The 22,660-nt window shown below is 38.8% G+C and overlaps 1 protein-coding gene across 5 annotated transcripts; it reads right to left on the minus strand.

Annotated features, from left to right (window-relative positions):
- Positions 1 to 1,121: 1,121 nt before the first annotated feature.
- On the minus strand, positions 1,122 to 22,500 carry l(2)gl (LLGL domain-containing protein l(2)gl). 5 transcript variants are annotated; one of them, XM_043428238.1, is made up of 13 exons: positions 21,514 to 22,498; positions 15,157 to 15,254; positions 13,651 to 13,741; positions 10,314 to 10,555; positions 9,976 to 10,114; positions 8,995 to 9,182; positions 8,310 to 8,601; positions 6,355 to 7,928; positions 5,906 to 6,186; positions 5,381 to 5,516; positions 5,000 to 5,229; positions 4,414 to 4,496; positions 1,122 to 4,016 (listed from the first exon to the last, which is right to left on the minus strand). In XM_043428238.1, the coding sequence occupies exons 1-13, from the start codon at positions 21,595 to 21,597 to the stop codon at positions 3,912 to 3,914; spliced, it is 3,543 nt and encodes a 1,180-aa protein (XP_043284173.1). In that variant the 5' UTR covers positions 21,598 to 22,498; the 3' UTR covers positions 1,122 to 3,911. The 5 variants fall into 5 exon arrangements, with proteins under 5 accessions (XP_043284173.1, XP_043284164.1, XP_043284193.1 ...); XM_043428229.1 differs by having other exon boundaries at positions 8,995 to 9,209; positions 21,514 to 22,495; XM_043428258.1 differs by lacking the exon at positions 4,414 to 4,496 and having other exon boundaries at positions 8,995 to 9,209; positions 21,514 to 22,499.
- Positions 22,501 to 22,660: the final 160 nt, after the last annotated feature.

Raw genomic sequence — 22,660 nt, forward strand, 5'->3', positions numbered from 1 at the left:
TTATAGTCAACTCCATACTTTAATAATTCGCCGCCTCTTTTATCAATGGCACTACTGTCGCGTCGAGGCGCCCTCTCTCGATTATACCGCATAGCGCGCCCTCACGGTTATTAAATCCAAACAGTTCGAGTATATATTTTTGTTATATTTATGTATCTATGTACGTAGTCTTGTGGTATCTCTTTTGAACTCTGAATAAACAAGAAAAAACGTGTACTGGGTAATTTTTGTTCCGTGTGATTAACACCGGATACCCATTTACACGAGAAATTCTTTCAGCAAATATGAGTAAATAACTACTGTTATTGCCAATGTTAAAAGAAAATGTGACTTTTATTTATCTTTCGAATTTCTTACGTGGCGTTAAACATCATTAATGTTTTGTGCTCACACTTTTGGCGTTCCGAAATATTCGAGTAAATTTCGAGATATCACTCGAAATTTCGAACCTCGATGGTAAACGTTGCCGCAAGAAGTTTGTGCGGCTCTATATAAGGGCGTGTTACATATCGTCCAAAAGCTCAGAAAATTTTTCTCGCCATCGTACATTTCTATATCGAAAGTTGTGATTCTTTTGTACAGAAATCTAACCAATTTTTTTTTTACATACACTTTTTAAAGATTCAGAGTCCAAACTTTGAAGTACTTAATTGCTTTAGTCTCGATCGTTGGATCCCTAAAGATTCCGCATTCTACTGTTGTAAACTCACAACCCATAACAATCTTCGCCATGGACACAAAGGCCAATAACATGATGAGAGGAGGCGCCATCTAAAGCCAATTATTCTTATTTGATAAAATATATTGTACAGAGCGTTCCAGACCGAAAAATTCAATTGGAAAAGTTCTGGAATTTTCCGGATTTTCATGAATTCAACCTTTATTTCTTTCGCTACTTCGTATATAATAATTTTCCTATCGTCAACCAGGATGTAAAGAAGTTGAACCAATTTATTAAAATTTCAATCTTATGAATATTTCCAAACTTTTCTACTGTAAATTTCACGAGCCCAACATAATTATTATCAAAAATAAATTTTTTGACACATCTTCGTCACGTTATTCGAAGTACATAAATGAGATAAAAATAACAGGAAATACGAGGATAAAGGAAAAACGCATTAACAGATCGGAAATAAGCTTTTAATGTAGAATAAAGTGATGTTACAATAGGTATACTTAATTTCAACGTTCAGCGAACGTTAAAAGACGTTGAGCCTCGACGGGCAGTGTCATGTTAAATTCGTGCATATTCTTTTGTTCTCAAATCGTAAAAGTTCCGGTACGGTATTGACATTTTTGTGATTCATGTTTATTTTCAATCAATTCACGGTATGCATATCACCACATTCGGCAGCATGTTTTTCTACACCATTTCGCATATTTCTGGAAACACTAGCAAAGTAAATGGTTTAAATCTCCCGCTATACAACCGAGAAACACGGTGTCCTGGATTGAAAGTTATTCAATATAATTAATTATTTTTAAAAAATGCAACGTTGCAATGAAACGATAATACTATTGAGTAATGAAAGTTTATCTACAGAGGCCTGCTTTATTCTTACGAACAGAATGTTATCCGTGACCCGAAATAATTGATATTTCAAACGAGCCTGTGAACATAAAAAACTGTTCCCATCCCAAATAATATGTAATTGGAAAATGTTTCAAATCACAAGCATTTCAAGATTTTTTATGTTTTGCGATACAATTTTTTGTCAGATACAGTAGAAAAAAACGATTTTTTTTTTTCAAATTGTTTCTTAGAGTTAACCTGAAAAACGGCCAATCACATAAATATGAAGCCTCGTTACAAAAATTTCATCACAATGAATTTGAGACAAGGCAATATTTTTTTTTTCTCATTTTTTTCAAGAGCATAAGTCTTCAATTTACTCAAACCTTCGAAAAAAGAAAAAAATAAAAAGCAAAACAAGAGAGATGAATACTACGTGCTCATCAGGCGATAATTTCGCCTGGATCATAGCTGAGAATTGTGCAAAGGCAAACGCGGTCTTCTATTGTATTTATTCTCATGTTTATTATTGTAAGTTCTTTTTCCAAAAATATTTCGGCGTTACTGCCGGAGGAGCTGCGCGGTTCGAAAATTATAGAAGCTACGCGGATCGGCGTTAATAACGAACAAACGGATGAAGACTAATATGATAACATTGAACAAAAATTGAATAAATCTAGATAAAAAAAAAGTACATGTGCAAAATCGAATTTTTCAATGGAATTTGAAAGTGCCACGAATTACCTGAGAATGGATTGTCAATCTTCTTATTTTCAGTCAACATTCCGACAAAATCGTTAAAATTTGTACAACTTAAAATTGCAACACATACGAAAATGAGGAGATAAAACATGATACTGCATTTTATTTATTTTTCGTTCGCTTGAGTTTTGCGCGTTTGAAAAAATTGGATTTTAGTCATTTGCAAAAACTAGTAATATGTACGCATGCGTAATGTTGAGTCAGATGAATTTAATTATTATCGGAGTAGGAATCGAATTCTTTTGAGTTACCAAATAAAGAGAATGAATTTCCAATGCCCGCAATAAAATCATCCAAACCAAGCAATTTGATAATATATATAAATATACATATAAGTATGCAGTATTCAATGTTTATACATTTTAGTCATCAATGTACTTGAGTAACGGTTGGTGGAGAAAACGAAAACTTAACGATTAAGCAACATTGATAAAAAAAAATACAACTTCAACGTTATTCGTTTTTGCTCCAATTACTCTCATATTTTTTTTTCAATAAGATGATACCGAGACGTCGTGAGAAAACTCAAGAGTTCAAATGTCGTATCATATTCGCATTAGAAAAAAAAACCAAATGCATTCCTTTCGAACTTTCCCAACGCGAAAAAAAAACATGGTGACTTGAGGTTTCGCGATGCTTCGTTCGATATGGCTAAATTAATATTCTTCCTCGTTTCTAGTTTTCAACAATGTGTTAAAACAGAAAGAGTAAAAGATACTCGCGATGCATTGAAAATCCTGCAACGAATTGCTCAAGTCTAATATTTTTATTAATGATTATCTAAGAAATCCTCCCAAATCTTCCCATCAGAGAAAAGTAAAAAAGAAGGAAAAAAACATAACACAAACACAAAAACGAATATTCAAGAACACGATGAGCTGCATAAGTGTCAAATACTGTAAAAATATAATCGCGTCTCTCACCCTCGCCCAAACTTTGTCTGAAAGATTAATAATCGATTCGTCGAGGCCAAGGGAAACATGAAATTTTCCATAAATAATTAAAATAATGTTTCTTCCTTATATTGACAGCCTTTGCTTCGGAAAATGATATCTCGCACCCCGGGAATATTTTTGTCTACGAAATGATAGAACCCCAAAGGTCAAGCGTTTCGAAAAATTCACTTATTTCCGAGGCTATTTTTAGGCCTTGGTTCTTTCACGCGACAGTGAAATCGATTCGATGTTTGTACGTGCAAGAGTTTGTAAATGTTTCTACGGCTTCGGCGTTTGCTTTTCTTCATCTTGCATTGTTTGGAATTTATTTCTGCTGTTTTTGTTTGTTCGAACAATTTCGAGCGTTTTCAATCGAGTGAAACGCGGCACGATATTGTTCGAATCTCGTAATACTAATAAAAAGTATAAATCTAGATTTTTCACTTAAAAAATCTATTGTTTTGTACATACGCAACTAAATATGCGTATGCAAATGTGTTTTATATAAATTCTAGCTATCATAGCTGTGTACACTGTACACGCTCATCCTCGTTTCCGTGGGTATTGAATGTTCGTTTTTCTTTTTTTCCCTCTCTTCACTTCCCCCTCCTCGCCATTATCGATACTCTCGGTTTCGCTTGGACTCGCGATGAGAATTAAGATGATTTTCGTGAAACGAACGAAAAGAGAAAAGAATCCTAAGAGCCGACTTCCTCGGACCTGGGCATTGGACTCTTCGATTTTTCGGTCGTCACCGTTGTCGTCTGCACAGTTTCCAGGTTGGCGAGATCCGCTGCGCTAATCTGGAAATTTCGAAAGCTCATTATATCTCAGGCCAACATAAATTGCAGTGAATCTCACGTAGTTTCCACACGAGATAACAAATCCAGCAGCTTTTAAGAACTTATTTCGATAAATTAACAAAACAATTTATGTGTAATAGTGACTTCATGTGGAACAAAATGTCATATTAAGAAAAAGTGATGAAACAGTTGTGGCCATTCGCAAAATCGACGTGAACAGAACGAATACAAGCAGTCGATGTGTGCATGTATGTGAATGAATTAGAGTGCGTAAGCGTTTGTTAGTCGACACGTGTTTTATAACAAAGACAAAATGCGTTGAGAAAAGAGCAAAAAATATTCACTCCATCTTTTTCACACACACACTCTTTTTCCTCCTTTCATTTATTGCTCTAACCTCGACGTTCGGCGGCAGGGTGATTGTTGCGTGTGTTGTTGTCGTCTCGGTACCGCTGTTTATCTCCCGTTCTACCGTAGTGCCTACGCAACAACAAAACGGAACAAAAAAAAATCGTACGAACAAAATAAACAACCACAATGGGAATGCACCAACGTACGGGATGAAAAATTTTTCGAAATAGGTCTTGTGTCACGTATCACGAGCGTTTGATTGTCATTAACATCTACATCAAAGTTTGAAGCTTATTAATTTTTCAAAGTACAATTTATCAATCTTGACAAAAATTGTGGGAAAGCTTCATTTTTTTTTTTTTTTAACTCACTGATAGACGCTTATGCACAAGAACTATCCGAGTAAGAGAGATATAAATTTTCGAGCGAATGCAATAAAATTTCTAATTTTTGGGTCAAACTTGTTACAGGTTATTTAATTTACCACTCAAAGTTACGGGCATTTACAATAATTTTATGAAGACGTCTTGTAAAACATTCACAAGCCTGTAAAAAATGTCCAATTAATAATGGAAAAAAATGACGTAAAAAGATGTCGAAGAAATTATTTTATGGTAAACCCGAAAACTCACTGTTGACTTGCTGACCCTCGATTGCTTGAGAAGCTTGAATTTCGCCATTTTCTGTCGTACCGTTTGTATTCGCAGTCGATGTTTGTGATATAACTGTTGTCGTTTTAACGATCAACGACTGATTCTGCGTCGATATTTCGGAAGTTCGAGATGTAACTTCCATCTTAAGTCCGGCCAGTCTACTGTGAAGATCCTCGGATGAAGTTGCAGTTCTGAAGAGCGAACTGTTACTGTCGTTCCGAAAACACGTTTACGAATGAAATTAGAAATTTTGTCATTTCCAAAATAAACACCGATACTAGTTGTGTAATCGATTTTAACCTTATTCACGTGCACAAGAGAAACAAAAAATTTGAAAAAAAAAGTGATCGAACAACTTACAGTAAGTGATCCTTGACACTGTCAATCGTAATATCCCCAATGGAGTTCAAATCCTGGCGATCGTCATCACCGTTTACATCGTTCGAGCTGGCAGTAGGTCTGATCGATGGTTCTTTGGAGGTATCACCGCCACCGGCTAAAATAGATATGTTGAAAAATCGGGAGCACGACAAGAGAGCGGGATTCATATTTTCGGAAATACTCGGAATAAACATAAACAAAAAGCAATCTAAGCTTGAATTAATTGTTGAACAATAAATTAAATAAATACTCGATGTAACAATTAAAGCATTGACGACAAGCTTAAAAGTTTACAGATAGTCTACGTAACGTACGAAAATGTTAAGTGCAAAGCTCCTGGGGACATATTTGTTATTAGTACACGTAACACGAAAGACGAAACTTTATGATGATGGTTAGTGTGTTTTTTAAATAAATTGTTTCGTTGAACTGTGATTAATCGAGAAACGATCAATTGTCCGGATTGATCGATAAAAGGATTTTCAGATGTTTTTCTTTACTCACTTGAGCCGCCGACCGTGCCATTTTCCGTAATCGATCTTGGCCTCGGTACTGGTTGAGTTCCTTGCGATTCACTATCATTTTCCGGTTGACCTTCGACTGTTCCTTGCTCTTGAATCACTTCAGGTGAGCCTTCCGGGAGCGACCTCGCATTTGGTGGAAGATTCAAGGCGCAATGAGCCTTCGTGACTTTTGTCACTGACAATGAAATACGCTGAAGCTCCGAGCTCGAATGGAGGTACAATGCTTCGCCGGCTTTCGTAAATGTCAAGGACGATATACCGCTGGGGAATGAAAACAAATACAACAAATAAATATTTAAAGGTTAAACTGGTGATATGTTCCTCTCGTTAGTTTATGAAATTTCGGTGTTCTTGATAGTTATTTCAGAATACTGAAGGATTTTTTAAAAATGCGAATTTGCGGGGAAAAGAAAAAAATAAAAAACTTACTTGATGTCTTCGCGTTTGATAGCAGCAGCATTGAGTTGTCGTCTCAATTCGGGTATGCTGAGAACAAGGCAATCGCCAAGATTGGTAAGACATAAGAGGCAAGTTTCCTCGTGAGTACCAGCGGGTTCAGTCGGACAGGTGAATTTGGCGAAACCAGTTTTTCGAACACGCGAGCCTTCATGAGCGGTGAGTTTATATTTGCAGAATGGTTTTAGAGATGGTAAGTTGAAGATTTTGAATTGTTCTTCACTGGCGATAACAACGCGATGCGGTGCGGTCATATCGGGTCCGGGAGTGACGCCTTTTTCAGCTTCGAAAGGTTCGGGCAATGGTACGCTTGAGCCATCGAGAATTGTAATGGCAATGACGGGTGCGCGATGTTTCAGTTGTATCTCTTTGCCAAGAGTGCAATTCACATCTTCCTCGGTACGTCGAACGCCCGCAGGAATAGCAAGAGTGAAAACGTAGACAGTACCGTTATTGGTACCGGCCCAGAGGGTCGGAGTGGTATTTTGCATGCTGATAATGTAACTTCGAGCAAAGTACAAGCTTCGTACCATGGAACCGGAAGCATCGTCAACGGGTCTAGCCTCGACTTGTCTTTCGACAGGTTTGACGTCACCGGGCGATTGGTCAGCGCTCGGTGAGCTCGCGGCACTGGGAGTAACGTCCTTTTTCTTTTCCGGCAGGGAAGTAACCCTCGTTGGACTGGTATTGGCTCGTCGTTGAGATCTTCCCTTGCGTAATCGTCGGAAGCTCTCGCGAAGAGATTTTTTGAATGATTTTCGACGAGAAATCGGTGTGTCACCAGCCCCCGAAAGATCATTTGGATTTAGGGTACACTTGACACTGACCGCTTTGACACGACAATAATCGAAAACTGCTAAACCGTGAGCTGTTCCGGCAGCTATCAATCCCCATTCACTTTGTATAGCCAGAGCGGTCACAGCTGCTGGTGGATAGAGTTGCAACAAGCTTCGCGGCTGGAAGCCAACGGCGAATGAGATGCTCGCCGTTCTCGGTGGCAGATGATCGTGTCCTTTCCACACAAAACCATCTCGATCGCTCACTATGTTCATCGTAACCGCTTTAATCTCTTTGTTCGTCGCCTCGCTCGATATGTTCGTCGTTATCACGTGACCAGCTGTACCAGCGATTACGAGCGTCGACGACAAAGGGCACAGTAATATTTTCTTTACTGCTAACCTCGGATCATCCGAGTACGGATCGAATGAACCTACTTTTCGAAATGGCGGCCATTCGTCCTCCTCGTCCTCGGGTGGCTGTTCCAGTACGTCCAAGTGCTCCCCCGTAAACAATATCGACGAGTTATACTTGTACAACGGTGTCAGCGCCACGTCCGAAGCGTTCCAAAATCTAACCGTACCGTCCTCGTGACCCGTTAACAACAATTCACGATTTCGGGCTTTTTCTGATTTTCCGCATAACAACACACCACCGTCTATCGGCCATGCTTTGTCCGAATACAAATGCTCCGTTTGCGATTTTCCTGCTGACACTATCGAGTCCCAGAGATCTTCCGGCACGGTAGGCACGTGCTGAGAACACGTCACCTGAAAATTCATCAATATTAATTCAATCACCGACACATGACGACCATTCTTAACGTAAACAATTTTTAAAACTCGGTCAAGTCGATTCGAGCTTTTATCAGATAACAACGTGCTAAGACCATCAACGAAAATTACAACTTCGGACGTTACAAAAAAGTGGAAATTGAATGAAAAAACATTTCGTTTCAAGCTACTGTTATTCATTTACTATTTTTTGGCGAATCTTTTCCTCTCGTCAAAAAAAATCTATTTTATAATTTTCAATAAATAAAATATCTTAATGAGAAAGTTTTCAGCGAATTGAAAGTTGAGAAACAATTGGAGTACAATTGAATTTCTAAATTTAAAGCTCGGAATATCGAGTGAAAAATATATATTTACAGCACTGGCGTGCAGAGAGACGAGATAAGGCAGAGCCATCATTTTCCAATCGGGATCAGTAAGATCAATGGCGATAATTTCTTCTTCGGCGAGAATAACCAGCGCCTCGGGACCGACAATTTCTTTATCCTTGCTCTCGTCCTCTTGTTTCGGCATAACAGTGAAAAAGTCTATCACTTTAGACGTTAAATCAAAGACGACATGCTTGGACGAAGTCATTGCTGTTATCGTATGACGGTCGCCATAGCTCGAACGTGGCATTCCTCCGGAAAATAATATCAGCTCCTCTTCTCTGTAACGATCATAGAAAATAATGATTTTTAGCCTCTCATTGAGAAATTATGTATATTGATTTATGTAATAAGAAAGTTTGACTTTAAAAAAACTCTTCAATGTCACATGAAAGTTACTTTGGCTACAATCTAGTTTCATTACACGGTAAAAGAACAATATGGAATTAGTAACGTTGACGAAATCCATATTATTTCAAGATATTCTTTCGAAATACGATTGATCATTGTATGTAATAAAAAAAATGTTGAATAAAAAGCGAGAATCGTTTTTGCAATTTTCTGGGAACCAGCAATCGTGCTCGAATTTTAACGCAACATTTCTACAAACCCAATTCAGTTATGTATTTCGAAACTTTGAAATGTATAAATTAAATATGATTTTTTCAACTCACTCGTCAATCGGATGGACAAGGATTTTGGATACGGCTTTGCACGGAAATGGACCGTAGAGCGTTGTAGGCTCGGGTATGGCCTCGTTACCGGGACTCCAAAAAACGTATGATCCGTCATTGTGGGACGATACGAATTTGTTCTCAGATATCCAGCTTACCGACTCCAATTGTTGCGTTGAGACGAATGTCTGTGCACGCGAAAACAAACCCATCAGCTGCACGCACGCGTTCGCCAAAACCCATCGGTGACACAAACGATACAGTCAGAAAACGTTTTACACCAGCACCACCACGTAACATTCGTACATACTTATTTGAACAATTATTTGTATTATTATAGTATCGAAGTTTGCATCGTCGAAGTACCAGAAAAATTTCAATTGCCATTCGCAATTACACCGTTTGTTCAAATGATTAATTACTCTCTTTGGAAATCCTGATGGGGAATTATTAAGAAAACTGAAAAAAAGTTTCGTAAAAAAAAGGCACAGAACAACGAGCCTGTTACGACGATGCAAACCTCGGTACTCTCGTTTAAATAGATTGAAATATTTTGCCATTTTCATTAATCAGCATGAAAGAACGCACGTGAAATTCCCAAACGCACAATAGCTCAGCACTAAATAAATGAATAAATTTAACTTTGTAATCGATGAAAAAGTAATGGTGAAAATAAAAAAAACTCAGTTAAATCAATACTTTACAGTTGACCAAACAGAATTTTCATTTAAAGGAAAATTCAAGTCAACCAATACGATGTATTTTTACATTTCTTTGGCTACATAAAACTCGCCTCGTAAACCACTGGCTTGCACATTTTTTTCGCGATAATGAAGCATTTAACAGAAGCACCGTTTGTTTATTCAAAGCGTGTTTATGTGCAGATCATATTTTCATCGTTGAAAAGATTATTTGGACTGAATTTCTCGGTATGATTTATATTGCGATAAGTATGAAAAAACAAAGCGAGTCGTGTCTCACCTGTTGAGCACCAGGCGTCGCTTTGTTCCATAAAACCATCAAGCCACGATTGTAACCAATGAGTATGCTGTCTGGGTGGCCAGGTTGTTCGGCAATTGCCTCTACCGCGCCAGGGTTTTTCTTGTAGTCCTCGGGAACACTGAAAATGTCAATATTTCGTTATAAAACCGATAAACAGAGCTACAGAAAATAAATGGCACTTGAAAATGGAGGAATTTTCATTTTTCTATGAAATCGACTCTGAAGAGTGTTCAATAATTCTCTCCGGACAAAATGGCTCACAAAATAACGAATATTATTGGAAGCCGGATCATCGAAAATGGAAAAAGTTGGCTTACTTCTGCATAACGACGTCCTGATAGATAATGTTGTCGGACATTGTGAAGCTCTTGAGATTCAAGAGATAAATATTTCCACCTTCTGTGCCGAGGAGAAGATTGTCGCCGTTCGATTCGAGACACATGGCCGAGATTTTTTTCAATTTTCTTTCCAACGACAGGGACTTTGTCTCGACCACGGAATTCTCGTTGATCTCCCACAAGTGCAGCGAATTGTCGTCGCACAGGGAAACGACGCGACCCTGTTTGAAAAATCGCAAGGGAAAAAAATCATTGGCGAGAAGATAATTTATTCGTCCGAAGAGAGTTTCTGCTTTTCGTGAAGCAATAACAACAAGAATATTATTTTGAATTTCATGTTTCGAGGAGCACGTAAGCTCGCGTAAAATATCCCGATTCCCTCGTCAGGGGAAGATCAATTTTGAATTTATTCGCGACGTTGACGTTTTCGAACGGAATGATCGTACTCGCGAACGCAGAATTCATCACTCCTAATTGTCTTTGACGCAAACGATTTGCGGCCCCATTGAAGAGTCAAGGTCCCAATTGTTTTTTATTCGCTGAAACAATTCCGTAGAAATTTGCGACTCCGTGGCCGACCAACGGACAGAAAAATAAGCTCGAGCCAATCCGATTCATCCACGAGGACAATCTCGTTTTAAGCAGTTTCGGTACAGAAGTCTAAATATTAAGAAACTCATCAAATTTGGTGACAATGTTCTTCAACATCAAGTGCGAAAACACAAATTTTTTCAAAATTTTCTTCTACCTAGCTACCGAGTAATTACGCATTAAAGCAGATTTCTTATGCCCGGAATGTATTGGAAACGCTATGCTTATACACGTGAACTTTAGTGTGATCAATTACTCGATAACGGTGTAGAAAAAAAAATCTTAAAAAAATAGTATTGTCAAATTTGGCACTAAAGAATTATGTTGACCAAATTTTATAAAATTATGAACTTTTTGAATTTTTTTATGTTTTTAGGATGGTTTAGCATGGCAACATTGTATCGGCTGTACCGAAACTCCTTAAGAGTTCAAAAAACTACTTTGTGCCTCATTTGCAAAAAAAAAAATACATATCGTTGAATCGTTTTTCGAGAATATTACAAAAAAATGACGACGCGGAATGGAAAAATAAAAAGGAACGAATATAGGCCGTGTTATGCTTCTTGGGCGTTAATGTCTTCCGTTTACGGGCCCTTGCTTCCCTGTACGAGGAGGAAGAATTTTTTGCATATCATGAATACGTGAGCGAGGAAAAAACAATGCGAGCAAAGGAATAGAGGTCATGCGGAGCATCAAGGCGTACGCGCGCACTTTTCAACGCATCAATTCGTCCATATTCGTGTTTACGTATCGCGTACACAAAGGCCCGAATGCATGCGAGCGCTGTGGCAGTACGTATACACACACACGTTGATCCTCGTCGTTACGAACAGAATCGAAGAAGTTTTTGAAAAGAGCACGAAATTTATCTCCTCCTTATTCTTTTCATACAGCGTTGAAATCGAAGGAAACGAAGTGCCGTGTGCGAAAGGAGGAACAAAAATTGATCTCGAAAATTGAGAAAAATATATGAGAACGCACGACACCGAAGTTTGCAACGCCGGAGTCGGACGAAATGAAGGAAAAAACATTCGTAATTCACCAATTTTTTATTTCACCGAGTAACGGTGCAGCTTGAAAAACTACGAATTGCAAATTCGATAGGGAGCGAAATTGTAGAATCGGTGAAATTATTGAAGGATTTCTTTCATACAATTTCGCTGGACCCCAGCGTTGCGAGCCTCAGCACCATGGAAATGGGTGGATCCCCGATCGTGACTTGACAGCCGTTTCTCGTTTTACGGAAATGCGTTTGGAAAATCCTGATGAAGGATGCGGCTACGCGCTCTAACCCAGTTATTATGCGAATGAATATTTCATTTCGTTATGCTGATGTTTATGGGGAAATCAAATTAATGAACGTGTAAGTTTTATTTACATTCCTCCTGTATACACGCGCTTGAGGAAGCAGTAACGAGGGGAGAATAAGGCAGAAACTCATTCGGTGTTTTTAATCGCAGACGCGTGGTCGTCACGCACATCAGTGCGTATCTCTGCAGCGCCGTTCCATTTTATAGTGCAACGGAGAGGCGTGGATTCATTTTTCAGGACGGTGTTGTAAGTTGTAATGTACACAGAGCTGGCCCGACTCTCGTATATTTTTATCCTCTCCAAGCACATGTTTCTTATATATTTATGCAACTGGAGAAAGGAAGAGGGAGAAAAACGACTCACGTCACATTATGCAACTTAGTCTACTGCGGTTTAATGAGGTGCAAGGAGAAAACAAGACTTTTTCGTCACTCTTCTTCCACCCAAATCACACAGTTTATATGTGTCTTGAATCGTTACTTTATGAGCTCCTTTCCACGCCCGGAGTCTCTTCGCGAAACTCATTTTATTTCGAAATCCTTGCAGAATTCATCGGAATCATCAATTTTTATTCAATGCCGAATACTCTGTGCGTCAAGTGATTATTTTATAAAATAAACTTTCAATTCTTGCTCGATCTCTCCTGGGATCGTTCGTTACGAATCTCTTCAAGGGGCAAATGTATTTTTATCGATTTTTATCGATCGATCGGTGCCTTGGATTTTTGAAGCGAGACCCACCGGAAGTGCGTTTGATTGGTGAAGCTCGTACGATTAATATCGTGACAGGAATTGAAAGAAAATTAGTTGAAAAAGAGAGTCACTCCCACGTAACGGTTGGTGTGTTTTACCGGAGCGTCAACCCTCGAGTTTGACGTACACGCGATACACTTGGTACGTGGTGTATGTTCATATATGCCAGAGATCTCGCGCATGCACGCACAGTGACTCGGACGTGAAAAGAAACGCCATCGAAAAGCGCGCTCTGGCGGAGGGGGGGGGGGGGGGGGGGCGGGGGAATTCCCGTTACTCTTTCTATACGTCAGACAAAAGAATCGCTCGCGTAACATTAACCGAGGCAAGTATTTCCTACAATTAAACATTTCATTCGAACCCATTGTCGAAATGCTTTTATATCAGAATACAATTCAGAGCAGCCAGCCCCGAGGTCGTCTCTGATTAAACGAATTCAAGGACTGAACGAGGAGCCCGAAAATCAATTTTGCAATCGAAAGTATGCCAAGTGTAAAAACATCGACAAATTTGGAAGAAACTTTTTTTTTACGAACAAATAAAAAATTTTCACTATCTTATGATCCTGCATAAAATCGATGGACTTTTCGAAAACTTGGTAGCTGTAAACAGAGGACTCTTGGGGGAAAAAAACTCACATTAAAGGAATCAAGCATTCTTACCTCGTTAGGAAGAGGGACGATTTTGGTAACCGCATTTTCGCCGCTTTCGGTCGCGTGTTGGCCATAAAACTCGACACCGGGTCTGCCGAAACTGTTTTCACGTCATTGCACTCGGGTTAAGGTAAATTTTTATTTGTTTTATTTATTTGATTTTATTTTATTTTTTTTTTTTTTTCATAAAAAATTTGGAATAACGAAAGAGACAAAGGGAATTTCGGGTTGGCGATGGAAACTCGATACGCTCATGGGAAAATGAGATGTTGCAGCAAACGTATAGTTGCACCCACGACCAAACGAAAGAACAAGGCCGATGCACTTTTTGCTTTCGGAGAAAGATTAGGTAACCGGCAACGCGTTCAACGACAACAAATATTACTAAAAATCGACACACACACACACACACACACATGAGGAAACAAAAATCTACGTCAACACCTCTCACAATCACGTACCACTGCTTCCACACACTTTTTCGCTCTGCCATCATTACTGTTTATAAAAAACTGTGATAACATTATAATAGTAATTAAAATCAAAGTTTCTCGATCACAACGAAGATTAAAAAGTTCAATCGAGAGCTCGAATTGAATGAAATAAACAAACGAATGAATTGAATGAAATATCAGAAATTCCAAATGAATTTCTGCCCTTGTGTATTGCGAGCTCTTATAATCGTGTGTACAGCGCGCTCGCGGCGGAATGTCAAATGAAATTAATTGGCAGGAATGTTAGGTGCAAAAAATGTTTTGAGAGTGAAACCATGAAATGTTCATGACGGTGAAACGAGCAGCGTCGGAGTCCAACGAAATGAACGAGAAAAAAGATTTGTGATTCATCGTTTTTTTATTTTACGAATCATCGATGTGGGTTGAAAAATGACGAATTGCGAATTGGGAAGAAAATTGGAGTTTTACTCGAATTATTTGAGAACTTTTTTCTATCATTTCGTTGAACTGCAACGTTGCAAACTTCAGCGACATAAAATGTTCGAGTAACGGTTTTCTTATTGAGAAAATGAAAAGGATTTCAAGAACTCTTGGAAAAAATGTCTTGTGCAATCAATGTGCCCCTCGAGAAACGCGAATCACGGAGAATCTTGCGTTGATTAACAATGAAAATTACGTTAATTTACGTAAAAAGAGATCTTTCTCAAATGTTGAATTCTACAATGGCGCAAACATTTCACAAGTTTGAGTGCACACAACGAAACCTTTTCCCGCTTGGAACGATTCATGAATAAAAGGAAGTTTGCTAGTCGTACAGTCACTTTCGAAATTCGTTTGGACGTTCAATAAATGAACGAAACAATTGAACGAAAATTTATTGACCGAATTGTTTTCAAAATCTTATTGAATTCCATTAAGAACGAATGTTTGTTCGAGCATTTATCCTTTCAAGCGTTCGACGAAGCAAATTCGTTAAAAAGTTGACGTTTCGATTCGCAAGTGGACGAAATTGAGTGAATAATGATAAGGCACGACGATGCGAGGTGTGAGAAAAGGATACACTTTGATGGCTCCGGAAGCAGTTCCAATAATCATCAGCCGAAGGCTCGGATCCCAGGCCAGAGCTGTCGGCTTGTTGGGAAATCCATGCTGAACAGTCTGGAAAGACAAAAAAACGATAAATTAGAAACGATGGTCGAGAAGAATTTTTGACAGCTCGGATGTAATCGAATCATGATAATCAAACGGATTCAGAGCTGTCAAAATTCGATTATCTGACCGATATCTTAGTGGGCCTTCGAGAGATTACTGCTAACGAAAAAGTAGGCTGAATAAACAAAACGATAATTGGGCCTACGAAGGGCATTGGTGATACAGAAAGAACGACCTGAATTTAGACTCAAAAGTAGGACTCAAAATAATTGAGAAAACTTGTTAGAAAAATCGAGAATCGAAAATAACAGCGAAATTTCTTACAGAATGGGAAAAAATGGAGGAAAAAAGGGGCCACGATTACGAAACAAGTAAATTTTTGTGGAACTCGTCATTTTTCGAGTTCAAGAATAACGAGCCTCTGAAAAAACGTTAACGGTACAACGATTATCGTCATTATCTGAATTCCTGTATTCATACTTAACGAGCCACCTCTACAAAATAATATTTTTATACAGCATTTAATGTATCGAGAGAAAGAGAGAGAGAGAGAGTTATCGAGTAAGGTTAGTCATCGTTGGATGAGTCATATTCCGATAATATCGCAGATAGTCCGGATTGCTTCTCGTTTTTGTATTCTCGACACGCCTTGAAACATCATTTTTTTATCTTTTATTTTTGCCCTTCTCGATGTCGGGAGCATGGCAAAATAAAAATCGAGGAATAAATATTCTCTGGCAGAAAACTTCCGGCGTTGGGAGAAGCCTCAGTCTCGATAATGCACGAGGCTGCTGCTAATTCGTGAAATCATTTTTCTTTAATACGAACCGAATTGCAAGTTTCGACAAATCAGCTCAGATACCCTTGACTGATCCTACGATCCCAACAAATTTGTGGGTCTTAAAATAAATAAATAAATAGAATCAAGTGATCGTGGATGGAGATTTTTTTATCGATGTTTTCTCAGATTTTGTAGTTCGTAGAAAAAAACCATCAAAAATTTATGAAAGTAGTTGAATTTTTTTTCCTTTTTCCACCTCATTTTGTAAGTTTACGAAATAAAATGAACTTTTGTCATTTTTTCCGTATAAAAGTCACTGGAAATGGCATTTTTTCTCGAAGATTTTGCACATAAGAAAAACACACTGACGATTATGAAGATAAAAAAAGTACTGAAGTTTCCCTATTCTCCATTTTATTCACTGAGCGCGCCTCCTCAAAAAAGTATTTCTCCCGATTTTTCTGCAGTGTAAGGTCGTTCTAGGAAAAAGTTTGGAGAGAAACTTGTGGCGAGGGAGAACATAATCGAAGATCGGTAGTCGACGAAGGAGAAGGAGAAAGAGAGCGGGAGAGAGAGGCAGAGAAAGAATGAGACTATCGAAATAGCCGGCGGAGAGGAGCTGGTGCAAACGGAGGTGGGGAGACGAGTTTGTGAAAAAAGGTGCTCGCTCAAAAGCAGCGACCTTTTCTTACCTGCGAAAGAGAAATCCTTTTACCTGGACTAACTTGTCTAAACATAGGTTCCGCGCAGGAAGAGAATCGACTGAATTCCAAGAATCCCGTCGGTTAAGTCTGTGCCAAAATCGAGCGCAAATTCATTGGCATTTAAAGGATATAAACTGTATATCAAAAAGCGACTATATTTATACTCAATAACTCGATCATTTTCAACCTCGATCGCCAACTTCGTTTATGATGATGGCGCAAAAAGATTTTCACTTTTTCTTGACCCCCGACAAAAAATTGCTGCACTCGATCAATCTTGCAACAACATCATTTATGAATGGAAAAAAAAGGAAAAAATTGAAATCGAAAAGGGAAGATGTTTGAGGATTCAACGCGAAAATTATTGTCGCGCCGACGACGGCGCTGAGCAACGTTGCAGAGTCCAACGAAATGATCTAAAAAAACTCTCGAATAACTCCGCAGTGAATCTCCAATTTTGTTTCCAGCCGAATGTGCTATTCGTTATTTCTCAACCCACGTCTCAATGATTCGTTTAATAAAAAAAAAACACCATTTAATAATTATTTTTTCGTGCATTTCGTTGGACTCGAACGTTGCAACTTCAGCGCGTCGTCGCCAACGTTCCATTCATCGCTGTTCATCGACCCATATTTCGCTATTCCTGTTATCACATACGATTGAAGCAGCCGAGCTGATTTTACCGCCTCGAATTATTAATCCGATCGGCTGGTTAACGTTCATTCAAGAAATTCGGAGTTTGCGCGCCTGATATAATATCGATTTGACGAAGCCGGGAACATATCGCGTGTATGAAAACGAGAATAGAGTTTGTAATGGCGGGGAGGGGGGGGAAGAGAGGGAAACTCGGCCGGCGTGTTTATTGTGAGAAAGGGTGTCGCTGGTCTCACGCGTGCTACGGCGAATTCTTGTGCAAACTTCAAAATCCAGTGTAGCGGGGTCAAAAGCATTTCAATCAAGATAAGTGAGCGGGCATGGGAGAGGATTTTTCTAGGGTACACAAAAAAACACATTCGTTGGCTCAAGTTGACAGTAATGATTCGTCGAAATATTTTTCCTAAATCGGCAAGCACGATATCGCGGTTTTTCGAACCGATTTTATCGGTCAAATTGTTTTTTTCCATTCGATCGTGTTTTTTTGGTACCACAAAGTTTTGAAACTTCTCAAAAACGAAGCGAAATTGGAGCCGTTGGAAGGGCAAAAATAAGCCGATGTTGACAAGTGATTTTTGGTGTTCGTGCACATCGGCTGTACGAAAGCGTGTGCGGAAACCGACGCGATCATCAAGTTATTAAGGACATCGGAGTGCAGCACTGCGGGCATCGGCGACGAGTGGGTCAGGCGATAAAAATTGATTGGACGCAATTATTATTGATCTCCATTAAAAACTTTATGTTCCTCTTTCCTACGCCTCATTCCCAACAGCTGTTTCTTCTTCTAAAAAGTCACACTATTTTACGAGTTTTTATTCTTGATTACTGTTATCAGAGCCTGCGCAAGGGACTTGTCGGTACTTTATTCGTCGAATGGCTTCGTCGTCCATTGTCTAAAAAGCGCAAGCATCATTGTCATGCTCGTATTTGAAAAAAAAAAGGGGCAGGGCATGTTTGTTCGTTATCGCAAAAGTTCTATTTGCCTCGAGATACCCTTACGATAAGATATTAATCTCTGAATTTTCCCTCGCGTACGATTAGATTGAGGAAACAGTTAAAGGAAATGGTGGGTGCGCGACGAACAGGGCATTTTACAGCATGTAAGAAAAAACATAAAAATTTATGTTTACGATAGATTTTGTAAAAAGTAAACGAGCAAGGTCGATAATTATTCATCAAAACTCGACGTTAATTTTATAACTCAATTTAAAAAATCGTATTTTTTCATCTGTTTTTCAAATTTCTAAAACGCCATCGGCCATGTTCGATTCCAACGTGACGTCGCTCCGATAGTAAACAATCGAGATTTTCATCATGTGCTTTGTGTTATTTCGAAATTTTACAAGTTATTATCACGTTCGTGGACTTTTATCATTTATTTTGTTAATATCGCAGCATGGAAGACGGTTTTGGGAAAGCAGAAAGTACAAATCTGCCAATGATAAATACGTCGATGGTGGGCGGCGATGAATCCACTATTTTTTAGGAGTTTTTACACTTGTATTATTGCAGTCAGACACAAGACACCAAAGACACGCATTATAACTCATTATTTTCACAAATCTTGTTGCTCGGTCTTTCGCAGTCGTATTGTTTACTAACCGAGTGACGTCGCAAACCGAAACAGCATGGGGGCTAGCGTTTCCGCGCGAAAATTCAAAATCATAAATGAAGAATAGTTTTCAAGACATTATGATGCTGAAGTTTCCAACGTTGGAGTCCAACGAAATGATCTAAAAAACTGTCCAATAATTCCAGTAATTCTCCAATTTATTTCCTGTCAAATTAGTACTTTGTAGTTTTTCAATTTACACAATTATGATTCGTGAAATAAAAAACTGATGGATAAATCATATTATTTTCATTCATTTCGTTGGACTCCAACGTTGGAAACTTCAGCGTCGTCAAGACACTTTTCGGTCTTATAAATTTGAAATTGACATTCTACTGGTTCCTACGATCTCAGGATTAATTTAAAATGGTTTTCAAAAAGGTGTAAAGTAGAAAAATCACATTTAGTTTCCCACATCGAAATAAGTTGAGAGAGAAAAAAGTGTTTCCATTTTTTAGCTCCGAGCCCGACAAAAATAGCTCGACTGACTCACAATTATTTGTATTTTTGTAAATTATGAATAAATAAAAAGGAGATAAGATTTTGAAGAACGGCACGATTGTTATTATCGCAAACACTCGATTTCAAACATTTTGGCACACCTCGTTCAATTCCTCATCGATGCTGATCGACTCGGTCGATAAATTTGTCATTTTATCAGAAACCATAAGAAGCTTGAGCGATGTGTATTCGTAAACATTCATTTTCTCTACGCGAGTCAATATTGAGCTTCGATGACTATCCCTGTCAGCTTTCCCTCTCCCCCGAGTACGCTTCTCTGTTTACTTTATTTCCGGGTCTATAAAATACCAAGTTTCCAGAATGGTAGAATCGACGTAGCGTTTGCGGCAATAAAATATAGTAACTTTGCTGTGAACGAACGTGCTCGTTCGTTGACACAGTTACATTTATTATTGGATCACGCTGCAGACCGTGCGCGTCGTGTGTATCGATGTCCTATACAGACTCGAAGGATCTTCACCGTATACATGTAAACATACATAAAAGCAGGGTCTGCGAGCCACTAAAAATCGACCAAACAGTCTGCACACTCGTAATTCGACATTTTTTCAAATCAATTATTTTCCTCGTGATGCTATACATGCGATGTTTCGAGGACGTTTTTTTGCTATTACGCTGAAGTTTGCAACGTTGGAATCCAAAGAAATGATGTAAAAAAAACCGTCCCATGATTCCAGTAATTCTACAATTATTTCGTTTCCTGTCGAATTGTAATTCGTAGTTTTTCAGCCTGCACCGATACTTCGCGAAATGAAAATTCAGCGTCGTTTTTTGTTGCTATTTGAGGCGAGGTCAGTGTGTGCGCGTTTGCGCGATGCGATTAATTTCTTTGTTGACATTCGCCCGAAATAATAAATCTAATTTTCAGTGAATGAAAACAAGACCGAAAATGCTGCTTCGTTAATCGAAACTCGTTGGGATTTTTCTTATTATTATTGGCGGTGTCCAATAACAGCTGTCTATTTATAGAAGCACGAGTGAAACGTAAGTACGTGGCGATTTTTTGTAGTTATTACATTTTTAGTATCGTTGTCATAATAAGGAATGCGAGAGTGAAATCAATCCAGGCGGTTTAGTGTAGAGTAGGCGGATAATATTGACTCGTGTACTGGCCTGAGAGTAAGGATAGCGCGTGAAAGTGCGAATATCTCTCGGTCGTGGCCTCCGAGAGTCTGAGAGGTCCGAACCGGCAGAGACGGTTTCGTTCGGGCGAGAGAAAAGGAAGAATGAAGAGAGAGAGAGAGAAGAAAGATTCGACGCAGCCACAAAGCCGACGATGGAACATGAGAGGATGAAGAAAAGTATAATAAAAAACGAAAGTAATAAAAAAAAATCGCAAATGCTCCTCCGAGCTCTGTTTCGCGCCAACGAACTCGGTGGATGTTGCCCTTCCCTGTCTCTGACATCGTGTGCATGTGTGTGTGTGTATGTGTGCAATCATCGGAGAAACGTTTCAGGAGACAACGCCTCGCTTGCACTAAACACCAGTCTCGAACGAGTAATTCAGTTTATTTCCTACGGGCTTTGTGTCAAAACGAATGCCAAAATAATGAAAAAGATACGAAGAGATAATCGTTTTGTAAAATCGAAAAATCGTCGTTGAATAATTGTGTTCGTACGCCATGAAGAATGCTTCAGCGAAATCGTGTTTTCAAAACAAAAAAATTATATACAACGAAAACGTAATTTTGAACAATTAGTAACAGGGTTCAGTGCTATGGGCCTTTCCGCAATATTGACCTGTTGATTCTCGATATCCCGAGGAATTGTGATGAAAAAATGTAAAATTGAGTTGTCGCATTTCACGGTGTGCAGTATTTCGAAGATTAGTAACTTTTCGTTCACTTTTGTAACATTGTAAGCCTCAGAAATACATTTTTTTAATTTGGCGAGTATAAACATCCTATTGCTCACAAGGTGATAAATACACTACAGTTTTTAGCGTATAGTATTAATAAAATAATGATAATAATGAAAACTAAAATTTTGTACCTTTCTAAATGCAAAAAGATCCTTTTGCAATTTCTGCCTCTCGACAGTGGGTTGTTGGCCCTTCCCTCTGATAAATTTAAGCATCTTGGTGGTCTTGTTACACTCGAAATATTAATTATACACTCTAGAGATCACTTAATTACTGTGTCACCGTGTGCAGCACAAGGTCACGTATGCAAAATAGCGATTAAAAATTGAACAGGCGACGAATAAATTAATAGTTAAAAGGAACGTAAAACAAATTAGGAAAGTAAAAGATACGAGAATAAAGTTTGCCTTATCCACCGCTCGAAGCCGGTACACACAAACACGTATACACAAAATACGCACTCACATAGGCACGCACACATACACTTAGTGCGGCGTTGTCGGTCCTGCACCTCCGTTTACTCGGCTTTTCACGACTACAATTCGTTTTTTTTCTTGATTCAAGACGGTAATGAAATCACTGGAATATTCGTAGCAACACTAGGCACTAGGCTCTAAAAATGTGAAAGATTAAAACATTGTTTCAGATTTGGAGGGTATCGAATTTTTAAAAATTGCCGATTTCTGTTAGGTTCGTGGGCGAATTTGACGGTCGTAGTACTGAACACGTCGCGTACTCTAGCGCTGGCCCACGCAGCATGTCGCGATGTGTCAATCTGTGTGGGTGTTTTTCTCGTTCACTTCGTGTTTGCCGAAATAATAAAAAAAAAATAAAATAAAAATAAAAATTGAAGTAACTATAAAATTAACAAATGTTTTCAAAACACGGAACGCACTTGACTCGTCTCAGACTTGAGCGCAGGTTAAGTACCGATGGTATGGAAAAACTCGTGTATAACGGACGGTAAGTCATCACCGCACGTCTCTCGCGTGTCTCTGCGTGTCTCAACGACGCCGTTTTAGCGAACGCGGCTCGACCCACGAAACCTGAAACACTTCTCTCAACATTCGGCTCAACTCGGTTATTTTCGTCGGATCTCGAACGACGCCTCATTCTCTACATACGCACACACACATATATATATAACGTATGCTGAGCGGACGCGCCTGTGAACCAAGAACGATGACCTCGCACACGCCGTTGCCAACATCAATGGGGAAAAAAACTGAAATACGAAAAGAAATGTCTAGATACTTTGTTTCGATGAAATCCTCAAGG

The sequence above is a fragment of the Venturia canescens genome, chromosome 1 (assembly GCF_019457755.1).
Source record: "Venturia canescens isolate UGA chromosome 1, ASM1945775v1, whole genome shotgun sequence".
In the NCBI taxonomy this organism is placed as follows: Eukaryota; Metazoa; Arthropoda; class Insecta; order Hymenoptera; family Ichneumonidae; genus Venturia; species Venturia canescens.